Consider the following 21,732-nt stretch of genomic DNA (forward strand, 5'->3'; position numbering starts at 1 on the left):
GTCTCGTATCAGGGTCTAAGAGGTCTACTCGTCGCATCTGCTCTGCTAACTAGCTAGGAACACTCATTAATATAAAATCACACACAATTGTATCAAACACATTAGGCGTTGACTCTTCTGCTCCAATGAAAACCGCTCATCTGATGGTGTCATCAAGTTTCTATTCTCGCTTCTCCTGATTCCCACGGTAAACGTTCACGTCCAAATAGTCTTTAAACATTGTTTCAGGACTATGTTACATGGATGAAAGTTCTAATGAGAACCTTCTTACCTAAGATAAAGAATGTTATGAGTTTTAGTGTGAAGACAAAGGCTTGTCAGAAATGTGTAGTCAAACTAGCAATAATATTCTGATGAAGCACACATGAAATATCTAAATCAATATTTATTATCACAAACACAGTATTAAGGTAAATGACGGAATATGAGATGAGGGAATTAAATGTAACATAGATTGAAGTCAGCACATTCTTAAACAGGTTGTTAGTGCTAGGCAAAATGTTCTAAGTAAACGTCTATTAAGCTGTGGGCAAGAGACTAGAGAATAAGGCTTTGAGGCCTAACCAAAAGTGCACATTTAAGAACAACAGCTTAGTACAATTTTCGTTGTACATTTTAATCCATTTTCTACAATCAAATATGTTTCTTCTACATTATTAATGAAATATTTTACGTTTATTAACTATACATTATGAAATGGGCACAATTTGTCTACTTATCATTTTCTATGTGAAAACATTTTTATATCAATTTAAATGCATTCTAAAAGTGCATTTCTTACAGGGTCTACAAGTCAAATCTTAGTTTTTGAACTAATTTCCTTTATATTCCTCCCTTTTGATTATTTTAATCATCACACAAATTGTTTTAACTTACAAATTCAAGTCTAGAGAACACTTTCCTCTTCAGATGGGTCTCGTCTTTCTCGTTTGATTCCCTAGAGTGTAGGAGTGATTTCAGATAAACGTCCTTCATTATTCCCCTTAATACCCTGCCTTTCGTGTAACTTTCTCTTTAAAAACGGTACTGTCTTTTGTGCAATAAGCATTTACAGCTCAGAAATAGGACATTATGGAATATTAAGTAAAGTCCTATTATCAATATTGGCATGAGTATAGCCTTTATTATACCCTTTCCCAGCTGTCGATTAGCCAATTTCCAATTGTGCTCAATCCTTTCCCAAAATTCTTTTACAAACGTGGTGTTTCTAAATCATGTTATTCTTATTCTAGATCTGATATGTTCCTTGGAAAGTTTTCTCTTTGTTTCCTCCCGTCTGGTATGAATGCACAGCAGTGGGTTAGTTTCAGCATGTTACAGAACCCTCCCTTTTCAGCGAGTAGGATGTCGAAAGAATGATGGTCTTGCAAAACCATGGACCTTATAGCAATTAATTCAGTGTTAATAAAGAGTAAAGCTCCTGATGTGCTTGTCGTCCTTTTGTCAACTATGTTAGCTATCTTGTAACATGGTACATCTATGGAAGTAGTTTGCCTAAATACCCGGTTTCTTCCCAATCAGCAGGTAATAGGAAATAAGCATTCAGTCGACATATATTTTAAACTTTTGGTATTGCATTTTTGTTTCCCTGTAGAATTTGCCATGCCCCACCCATTAATTTAAATGTATGTTCGCAGCTGCTGTTCCATACAGGTCTTGACCTTTGTAATGTTCTTCTTTTATAAAAGCAAATTTTCCCCTTGTGTCTGCTGTCTAGTCTGAGTTTTCAACAAACCATTTTCTTTCAGAATATCTTTAACAAGGTACTTGAGTTCTTCTAGAAGCCATAGAACTTAAAGATTTGGATTAAGAGAGCTTTCGTCTTCAGTCTCACTGTCTTCAGGCACTGTCTCTGGGATCCGTGCTATTGATGTGCTTCTCCCTTTCTCTCTTTTCCAAGGCTCTTTGGCCACTCTGCTTGAAGATGTATTCATTTTGACCCAGATCTTGTTCCTTCACTGGGATCTTGTTCTTCTCCTTGTTCAATTTCACAGTTACTTTCAATTTGTGGTTCAGCTTCAGCTACTTCTCTACTTGAAACCTCAGTACCACTTTGGGTTACTTCATGCACCTTTATTTGTCTTTCAGTTAGTTGATCTTCACCCCTTTCTTCTCCTTGAACTTCTCTTTGCCATTTAGCTGGTGCTGGTGCTGCAGGTCTTGGTGGTCTCTTGATTGGATATTCAACCACTAATGCTTTTCTCTCTGGTTCATAGACCAAAGACACTTACTGTGGATTATTCACCCTCATGGTGTGTGAGGCATGTATCCAGTTTGGAATCCTAGTACATTAACCAGCAGAGTTCGTGGTCAGTATGATTTGGTAGGGGCCTTTACTTCTGGGTTCAAGGTGAATCTTCCGACCGTGCTTCTTGATCACAACCCATTCGCCAGGACCAAGATCATTGCACTGTTGTTGATGAGGATCTCGTGTAGCAGCTGACATCTGATGAGACCATACACAAAATTAATTTGTAGGCCCTGGGTAGCATATTTTAAAGAACACTAATTGTCCGGGCGGAGGCAATTAACAAATTTAAAGAAAAAATTATTCATACTCAAGAAAAAACACAATATATATAGGTAGGAATGGCATTGCCTTTTTTATATTAAAAATGTTTATCAGATAATATATTTAAATTTTAAATAGATTTTTTTAACAAAACTATTCCAACTATTCCAAATATGCTTCCAAATATGTAGTGTATCAAGTTTGGTATAACTCTGAGGACCGTCTGAAAATCTTAAATAAATTAGGCCAAATAGATTGTAATTTACCTTGTCCCATACTATACCGTCAGGTATAGGGACTGCTGTAATGTTAACTGATGATAGGCCTCTTTTTTCACGATGTCATGATAGATCTGGTTTCAGAATCACATTCACTTCTTGTGCTGCAGAGCTTTCCTGAAGATAAGTTCCATTTATGAGCATACTAAAGATAGTTACTAGGCCTATCCAGAAAAGAAAGAAAAGTACCAAAGTAGTTACCCAGTGTTCCACCCAAGGTGATACCAGGTAAGTCTTTTTTACGTTGTATAAACTTTATTCGACAATTAAGTCTTAAAAGTGATACATAAAATACACATTGATGCAATATATAAAAAAATTACATTACCATTTAAATTTATATAAATATTTAAAACAAGATTAAACTCAAGAAGACTATTGCCGAATATATTATATGCTTAAAAGTCAGTTAAAAACATTGACTAAAAATACAGGTTTCAATATATACAGTCCAAAAAAATATTTGCTCAAGTTCAGTTAAGAGAATTGAGATGCGCCCCCCCCCTGTTCCAGTTAATTATGAGAGGACTAAATAAGTTAAACTCATTTTACTGCCGTAGCTGTTTCAATCCAATTACCCAAGCTCATTTTAAAAATTTGGCCATGGCTATAGCCATTGAGGGGCTGGGATCAGTGCATAGGATTCTTAAAGCCTCATCATGTCTGCGCATGCTAATTAATTGGCAAATAGGTTTCACCCACCGTGATCGAGGTGCTGCATATAAGGGACAGAAAAACAAGAGATGACTTATGGATTCTTGTTGATCCCTGCACCTTGGGCATTTGTCGTCAGTTACTCCCACCCATTTTGCTGTAAATGACTTAGTTGGAAGGGTGCCTACTCTAAGTTGAAAATAGAGCTTACGATCATGCTGCTTCTATATGGCATCCCAGTACTGTTCCAACTTTGGAAGTTCCTTAAAGTCAAGAAAACGACCTTTTAGGTGACAGGAAAGGCCCTTTGCGCGCGCTTTTGAGTTGACGATCTCCCAATACTTGGCCTTCATTATTTTTTTAGATGGAAATATCACATTTATAGGATCATCCCACAATTCCCCCATACCCAAGCTTACTAGCAGGGATCTAATTGCCTTCAGCCAATATATTTTATGGAAGGAACCTTTTTCAATGATTTCCTTTAGGCCCCAGGCGTAATGCTGAAGTTCCTCGGTCAACCATATCCTACGCCAATACAATAATGGTCGTAGAGAAGCTAGATCTTGGACAGCTTTCCTACCCAGGTCCCACAGCAATGGTGTCAGGGGGGTACTTTGCGGGGCACTGGTCGCTTTTCTCAAAAACTCATTTTCCGCCAAGGTCAAGCTTTTTAGGTTTTCAAACCCCCAGAGTTCAGACCCATAGAGGGCCGAGCTTATCACCTTCGCCCCATAAATCTCCAGAAGTTGGCTGATTGGTTTTGTCAATGAGGTTTTAAACCTTTTCAGAAGGAGTCCTGCCTGCTGGTGATGTTTTAACGTAGCCAGATCTAATTGGCTAGTCCAGCACATGTCCCTCTGGAGGGTTATCCCCAGATATGTAAAGGCGTCGACCCCCTCCAGCCGGGAATTATTCATGTATATGCTCCCTCTGAACGGCTTAGAAGTCCTGGAAAATTTATGTTCAGAAAGAACCATAAACTTTGTTTTGTTTACCAGGTAAGTCTTTTTAAGAAAGTTCAGAAAATCTATAAATCGCTGCAAATGAGTTTTCTGGGCTGGCCTTGTTTCAGGTTCGCTTGCAACTAGTGAAAAAGTGTCAATGTCAATGACATAGCCAGATGCAATTCGATAAGTTTTCGGTAATTCCGCATGTTTTGTGGAAACTGTAGCTTGCTCTCGTTGGGGCATGTTGACGTAGATATCCGTGTTTGATCGTATTGAAACTTGTATTTCTGTTAAGGTCTCATTTTGAACTTCAGTGTCGAGAGGAACGAGTTCCATTGCATTAATGTCCTTTATTCCGTGTAGATGACTCTTAGAGCGTGATGAGTCTTTCTGTTTCGACTTCTTGTATAGTTGTGAGAGGAGGGTACTTCGCAGTCAACGCGGCCTACTACTTAGTATCGGCCACATAGTGTGGTTTTATCAGATCAATTTAGACAAATCTTTTCTCGTTTTTACCTGCAAGAGTTGGCAGAAGTACTGTTCTTGTTGCTTCAACTGCCAGGACAGGTACAGGCTTTCTATATGATGGCCCACATTCAGTCAGTGTAAATTATATATTCATACAGATCTAGAGGATTATTTAATTTGGTAGAGAATATTTTTCTTCGGATTGCGAAATGCGTGTGTTTTTAGATTTGGGTCGTACCCGTATTCTACATTTGTTGCAGTGAGAGAATGAGCCCATTGTATCCATCTTGAATGTGAAGCTTTAGCGTTGGAAACGCTTGCCTGTGTCGCTGCCTCTAAGGCTGGAACTGGGGTAACGAGTATAATACGTTTCCCGTGAGCCAGGGCTCTTTCTCTGACTACAGTAGTCTGTACTTCTGTTAGAAATGTTTCAGTAGATGCAAAACGCATCTCAGCATTTGTGTACAAATGTGATTTGTATGCTATTGGTACTGTCTCACCTTCATTATATGTTAGATAGGCATACCCAGATTGACCCGCAACTATACATATCAGGAGGTTGCGTACATTTACGCGTGCCTGTATGTGTTTTGAAGCTATCATGTCAGCTTGTAAGGAACGAAGAGTTCCTGTGTGTTCCTGTGCCCACTGTCTAACTGAAAAGTCAGGTTTTATCAAATCATAGAAAGGTTTTACTCTTTCCGCATATTCTAAAATGTAAGTTCGGCCAAAGTTCAGAAATCCCAGGGTTGACTGTAAATTTTTTAATGATTTTGGAGGTTGGAACAGTGTGCATTTTTCTAAAAAGTTAGCTGCTAGACCTTTTCCTTCACTTGAAAGCTCATATCCTAGAAAAAGGACATTAAGGTAGGCAATCTTAGATTTTTTCGAAGTTGAATTTGTAAACCTCAGAGGCGAATCCCTAAATTATGGTGTTTACACTGTTTAAGTGTTCCTCCAGGTCATCATCCGTCAGATAAATATCATCTACGTAGGACAATGCCTCCTCATCCAGATTTTGAAATAATTCAGTTACCCTAGCCAAAAACAACCTCGGGCTGTTCTTATACCCCTGGGGGAGTCGATAGAATTCAGGGATGAGACCCTAGCACTGAGAATGCTGTCAAATATCTGCTTTCAGGTGCTATATTTTAGCAAAAAAATCCATTTGAGATATCTAGTGTTGTTTTGCATTTTCCCACACAATGTTATTCATTAATGCGGCACTAAGTGCATTCTGTACTGCAAATGTTTTAGTGCTTAGTTAAATGTCTGTAATCCAACACTAGACGGTATGTGTTGTCCGGTTTTGATACGGGAAACAAAGGGTTATCCATTTGCGAGGTGCATGTTTCAACCACTCTTTGGTATTCAGGTTGATCTAAGATCTCCCTGACCTGTTTTTTAGCTTCTTGCTTTATTGGATACTGCCTTTGTGCAGTAGGAGTATTTTTTAATGGAATTATGTGGTGGGTTGAATCTTCATCCCATTCAACATGGTTTTTGTATAATGCTGGTGCTTGGGCTACCGCCCACTCCTGCACATATGTATATTTTAAATGTTTGAGAACATGATCCTAGAATGCTGGTAAAATGACCGTTTCTCCCCAGGGCAATCCATGACGAATCCTGGAAGCCAATCCTGTTCAGCTAACAAAATGTCATAGCCGAATGTAGGTTCTCCCAAAAGAGACCTCTAACAGTCCTGCATTTGTCCCCCTCCATTTGGAGTGTTATTTCATATAGTTTGTGTGGGACACTTACCCTAGTATCAGGTGTTTCCACTGTGATTTAATCATTCAAGCCCGCTGTCACCAGAAATTCCATCAGGTTCTGGTGAGCTATTGTTACTTCTGCCGCACTGTCTAGCATCGTCAGAGCTCATTCCCCGTTCAGTAGTAGAGTCCTCAAAATTCCGGGCATGTCTAATCTTTAGACCTGCAACCTTCTTCATTTTGAACTGTGGTTTTTGTTTTGGTTATCTTTTTTTTGGGAAGTATATTCTTGAGCGTATTGCTTGTCTCTGGACTTTGTATGCTCTTCTTTTCTGTCTGACCATCCTTCTCTCTCTGAGTTTTTCGTTGAACCCTGAAAGGAACGAGAGGAACATGTATCAGCATCCTGATACCTGGCAGGCTTCTTAATACTATCCCTATTCCTAAGGCTGTAGCTCCTTTTGGAGGGCTCCTGTGGAGGAGATCTACCTTTGGATTGAGATCTGTTTTCTTTAACTTTTTGTTTTTTGTTATTGTCCCACTTCTTTTTAGAAGAAGCTGATGTCTGCTTGAAGGTCTCCTTCTTGGGATTACCCATCAGTTGTGGTTTTAATGCTTTTCCACCCAAACTGTCCCTGCCTAATTCTGCATACGCAGTTTCTATTATTCTTGGTAGTTCGCGTTCCTGTTATAAAGGACGAACTTCCTTAGGTGTTGGAGGGTGGCCACTGAAACTTCCTCCACTTTAATATTTGCTAATATAATGGCTGATACATGGGCATAGTTACCTAGTAACTTCATCCGTAAGTTCAGAGCAGGCTTTGCTCCGTACTCAATTTGTATTTGTCTTAATATATCTGGTATTACTGCTTAAGCATGGTATACCATGAGTTCTGGTATATATGGCAGCAAAAACTGTACCCTAAGAGGTACAGTCCTCTATATGTCAACCCACCTCGAGGGGATCACCTCCATGGCCTCCGGCATTGTAGAGCCATAGCTCCGCCCACCGGCCTTATTCTCAGGCCACTTATCGGCTGCCGCAGGCCATGAGGCAATGTGCGTCATGCAGCCTTAATCAGGACTTTGTCACTGTTATTACCACGTCAGGCAATGCCCCTGTAGTCCTGCCTCCACTGGGGCTCCTCAGTACACCATAAAGGCCCTTCATCAGCAGCTTAAAGGCCTCATATGGTGAAGCTCCACAGACCAGCAGCTAAGTCTACGCCCCCAAGCCCTGTATTTATACATACCAGTAAGCAGTGCTAAAATAACTTTAGGTTTCTACTGCACATCATGTGTGAAAGAATCCACAGAAGGGGATTTTTTTTCTTTCAGGAGCTGAATTTACTTTTCACTTTTTATTATCTCCTGGATTGCTAAGCTTATCTTCAATTATCCCTTGCAGTACTTTGTTTCTGAATTTATGCTTTGGCACGTGCAAACCTCCTAGAATCCACTTTACTGAAGACTACCAGAAGGACTTTGGAGCCTCCCTTGTTACTTTCAGTGATATCAGAAGAACCTCAGATGGTGCATGTGCCTGCTGGTTACCTACATTCTTTGCAGCATCTCATTTATTCCTTCCACTTCTGATTACTCCCATAACCACTACCTCAATTTTTGGTTCCTTCTCTGCCAGCATCCCTGCCTCTGCCACCCCTGCAGTTTGAGCTGCCACAGCATCAGTCTCTGCCACCAGTGGCACAACCACTACCATAGCACATTACACACATGCTTCAGGATATGGGTGAGTTGTAGAAGGACAGCCTGAAACAAAACGCAGGAAAAGATTAAGAAGAAGGTGAGGTAGGTGAAAACAAGGATGATGAAAATGCTAACCAAGCCAATGATGAATAGCAGGATTTCCAAGTATCACAAAAAGGCCAGAAAACACAGCCTCCAGCACATTCACTGCCACATGAAATCACCCACTTTCACTCTCTACTTAAACAGGCAGCTCGAAAATGTGATCTGGGCTCGCATTGCCAGACCTGGAATATTACGCTTGGGCATTTCATCTGACCCATTCTAGGATGTTACTTAAGCTCCCCTGGGAAAATGCAAATGGTCTTATGTACAAGGCAATGCTACTGGGTTCGGACCTACCGGTTAATGGCTTTCTCTTTAAGTTCGGCCACCAGAAGTTTTTCAAAAAAATCAGGCTAAAGACACTATTGAGCATCTTGAAAGAATGGTCTCAAATAAAGTCTAAGGCCGGGATAGGATACCTATCTGAACATGCACCAATTTGGGACCTACCTGGGCTAGCATCACAAGAAGTTAATATAGTCAAAAGAGTCCTGTCAGACGCAGGGATCACAAAGTGGGGAGATTTGCTGATGGAAAGATCAATCATTGACTGGGATATCTTCAAGCTAAAAGTAACATCATCACTCTCCTGGATAGTATATCTACAAATAGGAAGCTGGTTTCGGACTCAAATTAAGAAAAAAGGAATGATGGGAGAGGAGAGTCCTTTAGAAAATATCCTAGTTGAAAAACCTGCGGGGAAAAAGGAAGTTGCACTCTTCTATTGGCATATTATAGAGGATGTGAGCGTGATTTTAACCTCCCGGAAAAACTTTGGGGTGTGGAGGGAGAACCAGATAGAGAGGTTATTTGGGAGGAATCTTTCACCCTCCTTTACAAAATCATCAAGCCAGCATGGTTGAGAAGCAACCACTTCTTCACACTCCACAGAGCGTATTACTCCCCTAAAAGACTGTCGAAATTTCAAACAGGGAAGTGCTGCTGTAAATGCTCTTTACCAGCAGCTTCAGACCTTCATATGTTTTGTGAGTGTCCAAATATTGCCACTTTTTGGCATGAAGTCAGAACAACACTTGAATCTATTCTTGGTATCACTATTCCGTGCACATGGTCTTTAATAATTTTTGGACTAAACCACAATATTAAGGGATTAGAGAGAGATTTTCTGTTTTATGCCATCTTACTGGCAAGAAGAGAAATTTGTAAAAATTGGGTTAACATAAATCCCCCAACACATGCAGAGTGGCTGTCTTCACTTTATGTAACATCAAGGCTGGATTTATCAAGAACATGCAGCCTCGATCTCTTAAATTTTGGGACCTTTTGATTGATTGGACGAGGGATAGTTAGACAACCCGGGGTTTTTTTTTTTTTCCCCGGGTCCGATGATTAGGCCTAAAATCTCTCTGTCCTATATGGCGGTATCTTAAAGCTACGGGACATCCGGCCGAACTGGTCTGAAGGGAGTATGTCTGTCCAAGCTCTGTTGGTGACACTGAGGCTGACTCTCGGGGCACCTGGAGCTCAATATTGGGCTCCGGGGGGCTACGGGGGGGTCGGTCCTCGTGTCTGAGAGGACAAGAGTATTGTTGGATCGACTTTTTGGCTAATGAGGACAAATAAAAAAAATATATATATAAAAAAAAAAAGTTTAAAAAAAAGAAAAAAAGAAAATGTGATCTGTCAATGAAGTTTGTCAAAAAATTATTATTTTAAGGAAGAACTCAGAAATCTGTAATATTGATCCCAGTCTATAGTTCTCGTGGTGCTTCCATGTGTAGAGAAGAAGTGTAGGGCTCCGGTCTCAGCACTGGCAGCTTTACTGATCATCCCTATCAGATCGATTATCATTGCAATGTTCAAGCTGCACTTAAGGTCCCTTGTACAAAGCTTTTTTGGAGATCTCAAACGTCCAATTCGCAGAATCCTTTTTAGATGTATAAAAAGCCAAATTGAGATTCGGTAACTTCTTTCGATATTTGGAAGGAGCGTGTTTAGGGCGTCTCTTATAAATCCCAAATCCTAGTGGTATGTATTAGGTAATGTTTTGCAACTGAATTATAGTCGCAAAACATACATTTTTTACCTCCTACTGAAGGATAGTGTTAACCATTTGCAAATGGCAAGGAGCCCCAATGGAACCCCTACCCATTTTATAATTTTCCCAAAAATAATTTTTAAGAGCAGGCATTGGTCCCATGGACCATTCTCATGCACCACTGCCTACTCTCATATTTGTGATAGTTTAAAGTATTGGCATTGTAATGACAATGCCTTTTATTTATATGTTTTGATAATTAACACATAAATAAAAGGCATTGTCATGTACAATGCCAATAACTTAAACTTTTGTAAATGTGAGACCTATGCAAAGAAGCGTGAGCCATTGTCCCGGACTGCTTAGAAAGTGAAAGCGTGCATGGCGCACTGAAAGTTACAGGAAAGCATGTTGTGCCTGCAGTAGGAGAAACTACTTAAAGAAAATAGTGTTTACAGACTAAAAGTGACTCACCATGTAACAACCGAAGTAAAAGGGCCAGTCCTCATGGAAGGTTACGAATGAAGGCAAGGGGGTACTAAGGAGGGACTAACAAGCCTAATAATGAATTAGAAGCCAGCATTTACGAAGAACAATGACACAAGCCAATGACAAATATGGGCGGAGAGTGAGCATGGCCCATAGAGCAGCTCATGCGCTGCCCAGGATCGGCCTAACATATGAAACCTAAAATGTTTCATTTTTCGTTTAAAACTCATCCTGTTTTCGTTTAAGAAAAGTGGGTTGTATTTTTGAAAACAAAAATTTGCTTTATTAAAAATTCAAAAGCGATCACAGACATGGTGGTCTACTGACCCAAGCAGACCACCATTCCTGTGGTTGCTGTGATTCCCAGTGGGTCACAAATTGCGACCTACCTCATTAATTTTCATGAGGTAGGTCTCTTTTTACCCCACTAGGAATCTCTATTTTACAATATATTTTATTTCCAAATTACAATTCTTTAAAAATTGCAATTTGGAAATAACTATTCCTAATTTTTGTACATATGGCCCTTAGTTCTGCTATTCCAGACAAGAGCACCTGAACATAAGAGTCAGTTTTATGACAGCCCTATCCATACAAGTACTAAATGCACCATCTATTCTAGGCTAAAATGACCACCATATGTGGAATGGTTCCTTTCCCAAACATAAACCTCGTTCCCAAAAGGGGTACGCTGAAGCAAAAATTATCATGAAGAAAAGTGGCTACATCTGGGCCACCATAATAGATGCAGAACTGTGTTCTGTCAATTGGCTGAAGCTTCTGTTCGCACACTAGAGTGGACAAGAAGCACCTTGGGCCATCCGGACGTTTCTAAACAAGATTCTCGTAATGCCCTTTAATGGTAATTCCTTTTCAGGAAGTTTGTAGACAAGGCGATTAAGGGGATTAAGATAGATACAGACACTGCTTGTTCACTGGTAGTACAGCAAAACAGGTGCCTACCAAATTGTGAGGCTCCAGAGATCTTAGTCCCTCACAGGAGGTCCTTTCCTTTATGACACGCAAGGCAGGCAATATCATCTTTACCACCAGTCCAATGTTTCTATTTAATCAGGGTGCACCTATGACAAATTTACTACAGGTTTGCTGGTAAGAAAAGGATTGTGTCAAAATCATGCTGTCAAGATGTTAATTAAACAGACCCTCTTAGCGATACTAGAATTTCGGGAAACTTATTTATTTAAACTATTACACAACAAACAAAAGCAATATCTTAGGTTTATCGTGGTGTGGAAGCTTAATCCACTCAACTTTCGTCCCTTCAGCCTATAATCAGCCCCAAGAGTTTTTGCCTAGTGTTTATCCCTGTGCAGGCCATTTTAAGGAAAGGAGTTATCAATGGTTCCCATACCAGGGTGACTGGCTCCTAAAAGCTTCATCAGTAAGAGAAGAAAGAAGAACACATATGCTTGCCTCTGCCTCTTTCATCTGCTGCTCCTTGCTTGAACATGACAAAATCAACAGATTATATCAAAAGCGTTAGTGTTCCAGTGACATGTCTACAAATCCCTTGTGGGTCTCATGTAATTGTGAGCCCATTATGCTTACTACAGGTGCATCCAATTCAGCAGTAGGTGTTGCAGCAGTGGCATGAAAATACAGGAGCATGCAATAATGTGGTGAAGGTGACCTGATGCCTTAGGCATGCCCGGTTTTGGCGCAGAATACTGAAATCCTATGGTCTGGGCTTCCATTACAGCATCTCCACCATATGCCAATCATCTTGAAGTTACATCCTAGCGTCCTATCAAAATAGAACTGATGGTTGTGCTCCATGGACTATAAACCGGTTCTAGTATAGGCATGTCTCTCTTCCCTGTTTTAACGCATGATGCTAAATAGAACCTTTTTGTGTATACTGTGCAGGGTGGTGTCTACGTAAAATCCTGCTGCAGCCCCATGAAATACTGCCATACTTACTGCACTTAGACAAATAAAGTGTCAAATATGCTTTATTTTCGATGCATCTGGCTATCATTTTCAGGTGCACCTTCAAACCCAATCATCTAAGACCTCACCCCTACATCAAGCTCCATTACTGTGGGAACTCAACATGGTGCTTAGTCCACTGATCCCATCCCCATTTGGGTCTAGTTACAAGTTTGACTTGACATACCTCTCTTGGAATTCAGCACTTTTCCTCGTTTGACATCAGCAAGTTGAGATGGTTGGGTTTGGGTGTTCATAGTCAGAGCACTTCTTCACCAAACACTATCTCAAAGCGCTTACTGCCATTGTTCATGCTGAATATACTCTCTTACTTTTCCAGGGCGGATCAGTAGCACTTTATTCCTTCTTCCCAAATCCAGTTTACAATGTAAAAAGAACGCTGCACTCTTTTGATCTCAGTAGATGCTTTAAGTTATATCTTAAGTTTAGCTCTATGTCTCATTTGGATGCCTTGGCAGGGGTCTTTCACTGACAGAACAATCCATAGCACAATGGATATCTGCATCCATCATCTTTTGACAGTTGAAGGCAAAGTGTCCCTTCAGAGGGAGAGTGACTACATCATGCTTTATAAGTAGCATATCATCTACAGTGGATCAAGATTCTGAATTGCAGCTTTGTGACACCTGCTGGACCACAACTTGAAAGGACAGACAAACGTTTGGCAGACAGTACTGCCTGGATCTTGATGCACTAGTGGATTCTCCATTAGTCATCCGTAAATTAATTTCAATACATTTGAACCTACTTTGCAAGTTCTGTGCTCTGCCTGCTATTATAATTCAAGCATGTGAATCTATGAACGATTCCATGCTGGAGAAAATATAATATTTACCTGTAAGCCGTAATTTCTTGCATTGGAATCTTTGATGGATTGACAGGTGAAGCCCGGTTGTAGCTCATTTAGTTTTCTCTCCTTCGCTTTTGTGAAACAAAAACTGAGATGTGGTGGTATATACGGTGAGTAAAGTGCTCAGCATATTCATCTGACTGGCTAAAGGTTTAGGCAAATTCAAATGTAGCGAATGTGCTACTAAACAAACACTGTTGTTTTTGTTGTTTATTGGCAGTTTAATACAGTTCTTCTTATGTAAGTTAAAGTTTTTTTGTATAGATATTAGGAAATCAATTACAAAAAGGGAAAACGAAATGAAATTTCATTATCATTAAAAATTCCATATTTTCTCACTGATTGTCTTACAAGTTTACAGAAGATTAGGTTTCTTTAAATACATACACTCACTCTTATTGTATATTGGTTGTTTCAAAACCAGTCTTTTTTTGTGTCAAATGTATTTATGTTTTGGCCACGCATATTTGTATACTTAGTTTCCTCCTGTTTCTTTTTACAGATTGTAATTAATGTAATTATTAAGTCCATTCAAAAATATGTTATCATACTATATTTGGGAGAGTGTTTCAATGTTAAACAAATGATTTCCTTAGAAAATATCAAACATACAGAAATGGCGACTGTTAATTACTGTGCAAAAATACCAGGTATTTCTAGCCACATGATGGGATGATTCAAACATGCTAGGATAGATACCATTGCTGAAGAACAACAGTTAAATGTCAGTTATTTGTTATCTAACCCTGAACATACACCGTAAGAATGATGTTGGAGATACTAGACAAGATATTTTGATTAGATAATAACGATTTAAATAAATAGGACCAAAGCAAGCTGCAAAAGTGGAGAGAGAGAGAGAAAGTGGAAGGCGATATAATACAGAAAGGTCATGTTAGTGGGAACAAGATCAGAAAATACAATTTGGGAAATCAAAATGGATATAGGGATCAAGTTGAAATTACAAACAAAATAACATGAGAGAAGAAAAAGAAAGGCTAAAGGTGAATTCTACTGTTTTAATAGAGGGATGTATGGAAAGAAACAAAATCATTATTTGGATAAACAGGAGTATTTTATTCAAAGACCCTGCAGTGCACGAAAATAGAACAATCAAATCTGGCCCTACTAGTATTCGAAGGGAGAGGGAATGCAGATCAGGGATTCACTATGGGCTTAGTTGATGTGGCATGATTGGGTCTATTAATGAGGCAGGAGGTTTTACAAACTCCTCGAAATATACATTTTGTTACATGAATTAGCCTCACGTGGGGATCGTAGCGTGCGGTGGACTCCCCTATCTGGTAACAGAAACTGATGCACAAATAAATGTGTGCAGCTCTGGATATACATATTAGAAATTATATAAAGGACGTTTTTTCACTGGATGCCAAACCTGTCCGTATTCAGGGACATAAAGTTAGAAAATAGAAACCGCAGAAACATACCTTGCTCCAGCATATTTACAACTAAGTATATTTTTTTGCTTCGACTATCAGGCAAGAAGTGCCTCACAGCCATCCACATCTAAAAGGAGCGCTGAAATCGCTAGATTGATAGATACAAGAAACCAACTCTAATCCATTGTGGCCCATATTTCTGACGAAGGCACAGCTCAGTGCCAAAACCTGCGTCAAACGCAAGAGATCACTACTTGTGTGGCACATTGTTTTCTCTTCATTAATATTTAAAATGTTATTATTGCATTTATTTGAAATGCGGAACAGTCACAATTTTTAATGTACATTAGTTCCTTTGAAGTATGAATGAAGATGAATGATTGAGTTTGTATGGGACCTTGTCTTTTTAAAGAAATGAATTTTCTTACATTATCATCAAAAAAAATGATGTCTATTTTGTAAAATATATCAAGATCTAGTTGGTTCTCCTTTCACCCAGACTGGTTTGTTATTAATTGTTGAAATTCCAGTTATGTCTATAATGTTGTTGCCTTAAGTCTTTACACTAGTTACATGACTTAGCACCATTAGTGCATCACAAAATGCTGGACTGGTCACAAAAAGTCATTTGGCAATTTGCAATGCGCTGTTTGTGAGTGGCCCAATAGTACATGAAGCCTTCTTAGGATTTGCAAGAGAATTTGACAAACTGATCTTAGTATCTTCTCTGAAAGGTGTTTGTACAGACTGCCCTGTGAGGAAGTGGGGGCAAAACCTTTTGAGACATTTAAGCACGTACCAGGTACATCAGAAAGTGATGCTCTTATCTATAGTTCCCAAATGGAGGGACACGACTGGTGCTTATACTTCTAGATTTCTTCAACTTGAGGGCTAGCTTTGCTGCTAATCTCTTTCTTTTGTAAGCCTCCTAGTATGGCATTTACCTATTCAAACTTGGCTTAATACAAGGCCCTACAATTGTATGACTGTGGTTTTGTTCAAGATTCAACAGCATTTGCTTAGTTTGTTGCAAAATCAAGAATTCTGATCGTAGGACATGCCTAGAATTGTACATGGTGGCAGAGCACGTGACATATAAAGCTAGGGGCTGCCCTCTGAAATTCAGGAAGATATGGGCCAAGGCTGAAGTATTATGGCTTAGAATTGGAAGGGGTAACAGAGGGTGGGGGAACATCATCACGAGGAATGGAGGAAGACCCTTGACTGTTGTATCCTATGTTCCTATTGACGCCACACAGAAAGTTCGTAACCTTACAATATGCTCTATACAACACTGATTCTTTTGTGTCACTCAATGTACTGCCTTTTAATGGACATTTACTGTGAACATATACCTGATGAAACTATAATGGATTATCCACTATTGTCTGCCAAATATTTATGCTTTGTTTTCTATGTTACTTTTCGATTAGAACAAAATAAAATAAAAAGATTTTTTTAAAACTGCATATTAAAACCACTATACAAGGTGACAAAAAATAAATAAATAAAAAATAAAAAAAGATTTCTGATCGCACCACTATCCCTGTGTCTGTGCCACAAGTGGGACTGGAATCCCACAGTACTGTAAGATATTTGCCTGTTTTGCCTAAAGATCATGGAAGGCCAAACACCTTAGGAGGCTGGGGGCATTTACCTAAAGCCCGAAGTTGGTTGAATAACCCCAAAAGCAAAACCCTAATTAATTTCTATTAAGCAATAATGCATCAACACTGTTCAATTGTGTTATGTCTTCTAATCCACTTTTTAAGTTGTCAAATGTTAATAGTTGTATAAGGAAAATATTAAACTGCAGAGAATACAGTATAGACCAATGGCGTGCTCCACAATTCATCTCCATTTCAAAGGAGAACAACGGGCCAGTTTTGTCCCTTTGTGTGGAGCCATTAAAGAAGGATCGAATATACTATGTGCCTTGCCCAGTGTAGCAGTTTTGGACCCAACCCTTCAGAGCGAAATGTCAAAGTACACGATTTGAACGCTGTGGACAATCACAGTAGGACAAGGAAGGACACACCCCCTTAAGCTACTGCTGCTAGTGCATTAACACGTAGTACCAGTAGGAGAATTGTGGTGCTGTTCTGATGCTTAAACCAGACTATGAGTTTACTGAACTGACTACCTTCTTTAAAACGTTTCATAGCCTGTGCATCAGCAGTTTAGTAAATTGACTGGGTCGAGGGATGTTTTTTTTCCAAAAAGTAGAGTTGCTTTAAATTGTCAGTAATGTGACCTGAAAAGGCAGATTTTTCTTCTGTACTAGGAATGCAGGGTGAGAAAAAGGCACCTTTTTGAGGTGGACTAGTCCAGGTAATGCATTGTAGTCGAAGCATGTAAGCTTCTGTTGCTAACTTCTGTTGCTAAATAAAATTCAATAGTAGATTCCTCCACTTCTTGGAAATACATTCGGTTGAGAGGTGTGGGCCCTGTAAGATATTAGCTGGTTGTAATATGTTGTACCCTGGTTGCAGGTAGCCTGTTATCCCGTTGTTTGTTGGCTGTTGCTTGTAGAGCATCAGCAATATTTTTTTTAAAGAACCATTGGAAGAGTTTTAATTTCTCTAAAGATCCAGACATGGCAGAGGGCACCTTGGATTTGTAAATGACCACAGCATTTGTGAAAGCTCGTTTAGTTTGTTATTGACTGCTTTAGCCTTCCTGATGAAAGATATTTTTTTCTCCTTAAAAATAGCCTGTACAGCTAGACCATGTCCAACCTCACATGTAGCATGGCTTCAGTCAAATGCAGGATAGAGTGACTGCAGGGCTTAGTTAGTGTGGTTTCTGGGGTATGTTTTCCATTTCTTTTTTTAGGCTGCAGACTCTCTAGGCTTCAGGAGGAGTACAGACCATTGAGGGCTGAGCTATTTTGCATCCTCGGACCACTGAGGAAATTGTATGTATTTGTTTTTTTTTATTTTGTCCTCCTTGCTTAGTAATATAACTTTCTTTTAAGACAAGAAATCCAAAAATCGCATTGCGGCATAAGAAATGTTCCTGTCAGGGCCGGTACTAGGATTTGCGAGGCCCTGGGCTAGAAGGGAATGTGCGAGGCCCCTCTAATGTAGATAAGTGGCCCCTTGCAAGGATACCATTCACAGACACTGTGGGAGGCCAATTGTCCAGCATTTTGTCGCCCCCCCAGTTTTAACTTTGAGCCCACAAGCATTTCTCACACCTTCAGTCCGCTAGGTGTGAGAATTGCTTGTGGGCTAAAAGTTAAAACTAGGGGGGGGCGCCAAAATGATGGACAATGGGCCTCCCACAGTGTCTGTGAATGGGTCTCCTTTCAATTGAAGGGAGCGTCTCCCTCCCTTATGTATCCAGATACCATCCCTGAGAGGCCAAGGGAGGGGGGCCCCTCCATTTCAAAGAAAGGTGACACCTTTCTTTGAAATGGATCGCCAGGGAACCGACAGGACACATCACCAGTGCGTGGCCCCATGCTGGTGGGAGGCCCTGGGCAGCTGCCCACGCTGCCCATGCCTAGCGCCGGCCCTGGTTCCTGTTGTTGCTAACCAAACAAATCGCACAGGCTGCAGTCCCTCAAAGGACGATATGAGAAAACGCTCCCTCATCCAGTGGAATTCCCATATGTTTTAAATTTGAGGTCCAGAAAGATGAGTAATCTCAACATATTTCATTTAACACTTCAAAGCCCACCCAAAACCTTTCTGTATGCAAAAAGATTCTATTCTGATTAAAGTTATATTTTCATCACAAGATTCAGCAGTTTGTTCTGTAGTAGAGAGCAAATATTCCTATGGGACTCACATTAGGAAGCATACATTTTTTAATTAATCTACCCTTAATTACACCCAGACAAATCTGCAGGAAAGATGATGAGTCAATATATAGCCAATTGCACTAATTTCATTCCAAATTTCATGCAGATTCGCCAAACACGTCAAAGTTATTAGCAAACCAAAAATGCATTTTCAGTGGTAGGCAAAATGTAACCTTAACTACATAGATGCCGTTGACAACTGTGCAATATATCTCAAAGATGTATCATAAATGATACTGCCAACCATTCTTTCAAAGGTACTCCGATTTCTCTCCATCATGGTGAACGGCTGAGATTTCTCAGTTGCTGTTGAACTCGGCTGTGATCTGCAATTATTTATAGATCTTATAAATAGATCTTTCTGAAATAGGCTCACTAATGCACAGTTTTTTTGAAGCATTTGCCAGTGAATAGTTTTAAGTGATGTTCTTTAAGGTCTTTTCTGTCGTTTAGCATTAATGGTACCTTGCTTATATTGTAATGCATGTAAAATGTTTTTCATTGAAGTAATCGATTTGTGGCTTGTAATACCTGCTTACTGAATGAATTCTTCCTTTCTTATGTTTTTTCTGCAGTTTCGGTATGCAGATTGTATGGACATCATCTTCATGATAATTGGAACCATAGGTGCTTTGGCACATGGCACGGCTATTCCCGCAATGCTAATCGTTTTTGGAGAAATGAGTGATAGTTTAGTCTGCCGTAATTCATCAAAACCAAATTCATGTAAGACAACATGCATTCATTTTCATTTTTGTTTTCCCTCTCAAACATTGTGTACCACGTGCCTTTAGAAGATTTTGAAACAGATGTTAAATGTGCCTCCATATATGTCAAAATCTGATTTGTGATAGTAACTTCCGTTTAGATGCTGGAATGCATTAAATGTGGCCTGTACTATTGTTGTGATACACTTGAGGTTGTGTTGCGCTCTGCAAAATATTGTAAATAAAGTGCCAGCATAGGTGATGTATCATTGTACTGACTGTAAAAAATAAGCATGGGTTAATAATCGTCTAACATTGGCCAACATAAACTTATTTCATAATCAGGGGAAGTTTAAAATATTTGTTTTAAAGGGGGCGTGGTTTGACATGCCGAGATTGCAATCATTCTTTGTTAATGTCGTGCACCACTAAAATACGTACAAATTAAATACAGGGGTTCAGCATCAGAAGTTAATCCAGCTGCCTATGGCAGTCTTGAAAGTGGGGCACCCAAGTCCCCTCCCCTTCGCTGTCAGTGAGACCATTCCAGGTTGTCGGGGGTCAGCGCGTCGGCGGCCTGCATTTGGACCCCAGGATATAGCGCCATGGATTAGCAAATTTAGCGGCACAAAAATGGATATTTAGCGGCACAAATATGGAAATTTAGCAGCAATTTAGAGGCATTTTAATGGTGCCCACTACTACCAACATTCGTTTTTTCACAATAAATAGTGCAAGCTGCATTGGCTCCTGTGGTGCAACGGATTACATTTAAGGTACTGTCCTTAGCCTATAAAGCCCTGAACAAAAAAGGGTCGATTTTTCCTCAGAAACTGCTTTCTTGGTACGAACCCCCCAGAAACCTTCGTTCTTCCGGCACAAAACTCCTTCAGGTACTAAAAATCCGCACTGTGCAATGGGGCGGCCACAGTTTCCACTTCTACACCTCCAAACTCTGGAACTCTCTTCCTTTCGAGCTCAGAAACTCCCCCTCTCTCATTGCCTTCAGGAAGGGCCTGGAGACCTGGCTATTCCAGAACTTGCCGCCAGTGCAGACCCCCTCGCTGTCCATAGCGCCAAGACACCCACGGGTATACGCATGCTTTATAAATTATAATAACATAACATATAACATAACATATCCCACCCTGTTTGTGCCTTTAAATGATCTATGTGGGTTAAATGTCATGAATTTAGTTTTTGCTGCCTTTATTTCTAACCCAAAGTCCCTACAAGAAAAGCGAAAATCGATTCAACAGTATCCTCAGCAAATAATAGTGACGATATCCTCTGGCTTGCAATTATAGAGGGATCGCCAGTACAATTAACCAATGAATCTATCAACCCATTAATGTATAGGGTGAACAGGGTAGGTGCCAATACACAACTTTGTCGGACTCTCCTGTCCACCCTAATACGTTTGTCAGTTCACCTTTCTGACCCCGTCTTATCTGGGCATAATTGTGGAGTCTTATTATGGCGTAGCTAGAGCTTGTGGCGCCCGGGGCTACCCCTCAGGTTGCCGCCCATGGCATCCGCAGCCCTGTGATTGTGTGAGCTTACGTCTCGGACTCGAATTTTGAATCTCACCTCACTGTCAAATTTCGGGCACAAAAATTTCTCACCTGTATCATTTGAATGCTAGTTTTACATTGGTCTATTAACTAGTGCAAGTAAGTGTTAACTACCTGAACTCGCAGTTGTAGAAGACTGCGCACAGCACCCCGGGGCCACTCGCTTAATTATACTGGTGTGATTTTTTTTAATACTTAAAAAAATATTTGTCATCCTGCCTGATTGTGACCTATGTGTGTCGCACATGCTCTCCCGAGGCTTGCCCAGCAATCATGCTATTACGCACATGATCACTATGGCTGCCGCGGTCCTTAAGTCAGCTGACTCTAATGAATTTATGGTATAGGCCTGAGGCAATTGAGACTTGTTAGGGCCTCTCAAACCCTGTTATAGTCTGGGCCCAGGTCCCATGTGGGACATAGAGAGCAGCATTGAGTTTAGTGATTCTTCTCTCCTGGTTTATTATCTGAGCTCTCTCCAAACAGCCGCAATGCCACATGTTCACAGACCAGTGCTCCCATCAGCGTGCATCATGACTGTTACT

General features: G+C 40.1%; 1 protein-coding gene across 2 annotated transcripts in view; it reads left to right on the plus strand.

Moving 5' to 3' along the window:
* Positions 1 to 21,732, plus strand: part of LOC147688813 (ATP-binding cassette sub-family B member 5-like) — a 973,135-nt gene that overhangs the window by 455,996 nt on the left and 495,407 nt on the right. For both annotated transcript variants that reach the window (XM_086941722.1, XM_086941721.1), the window contains one exon: positions 19,482 to 19,632. In XM_086941722.1, coding sequence (XP_086797848.1) covers positions 19,482 to 19,632 — 151 coding nt within the window. The remainder of the gene's footprint in view (positions 1 to 19,481; positions 19,633 to 21,732) is intronic.

Source organism: Lissotriton vulgaris, chromosome 10 (genome assembly GCF_964263255.1).
Source record: "Lissotriton vulgaris chromosome 10, aLisVul1.2, whole genome shotgun sequence".
Classification (NCBI taxonomy): domain Eukaryota; kingdom Metazoa; phylum Chordata; class Amphibia; order Caudata; family Salamandridae; genus Lissotriton; species Lissotriton vulgaris.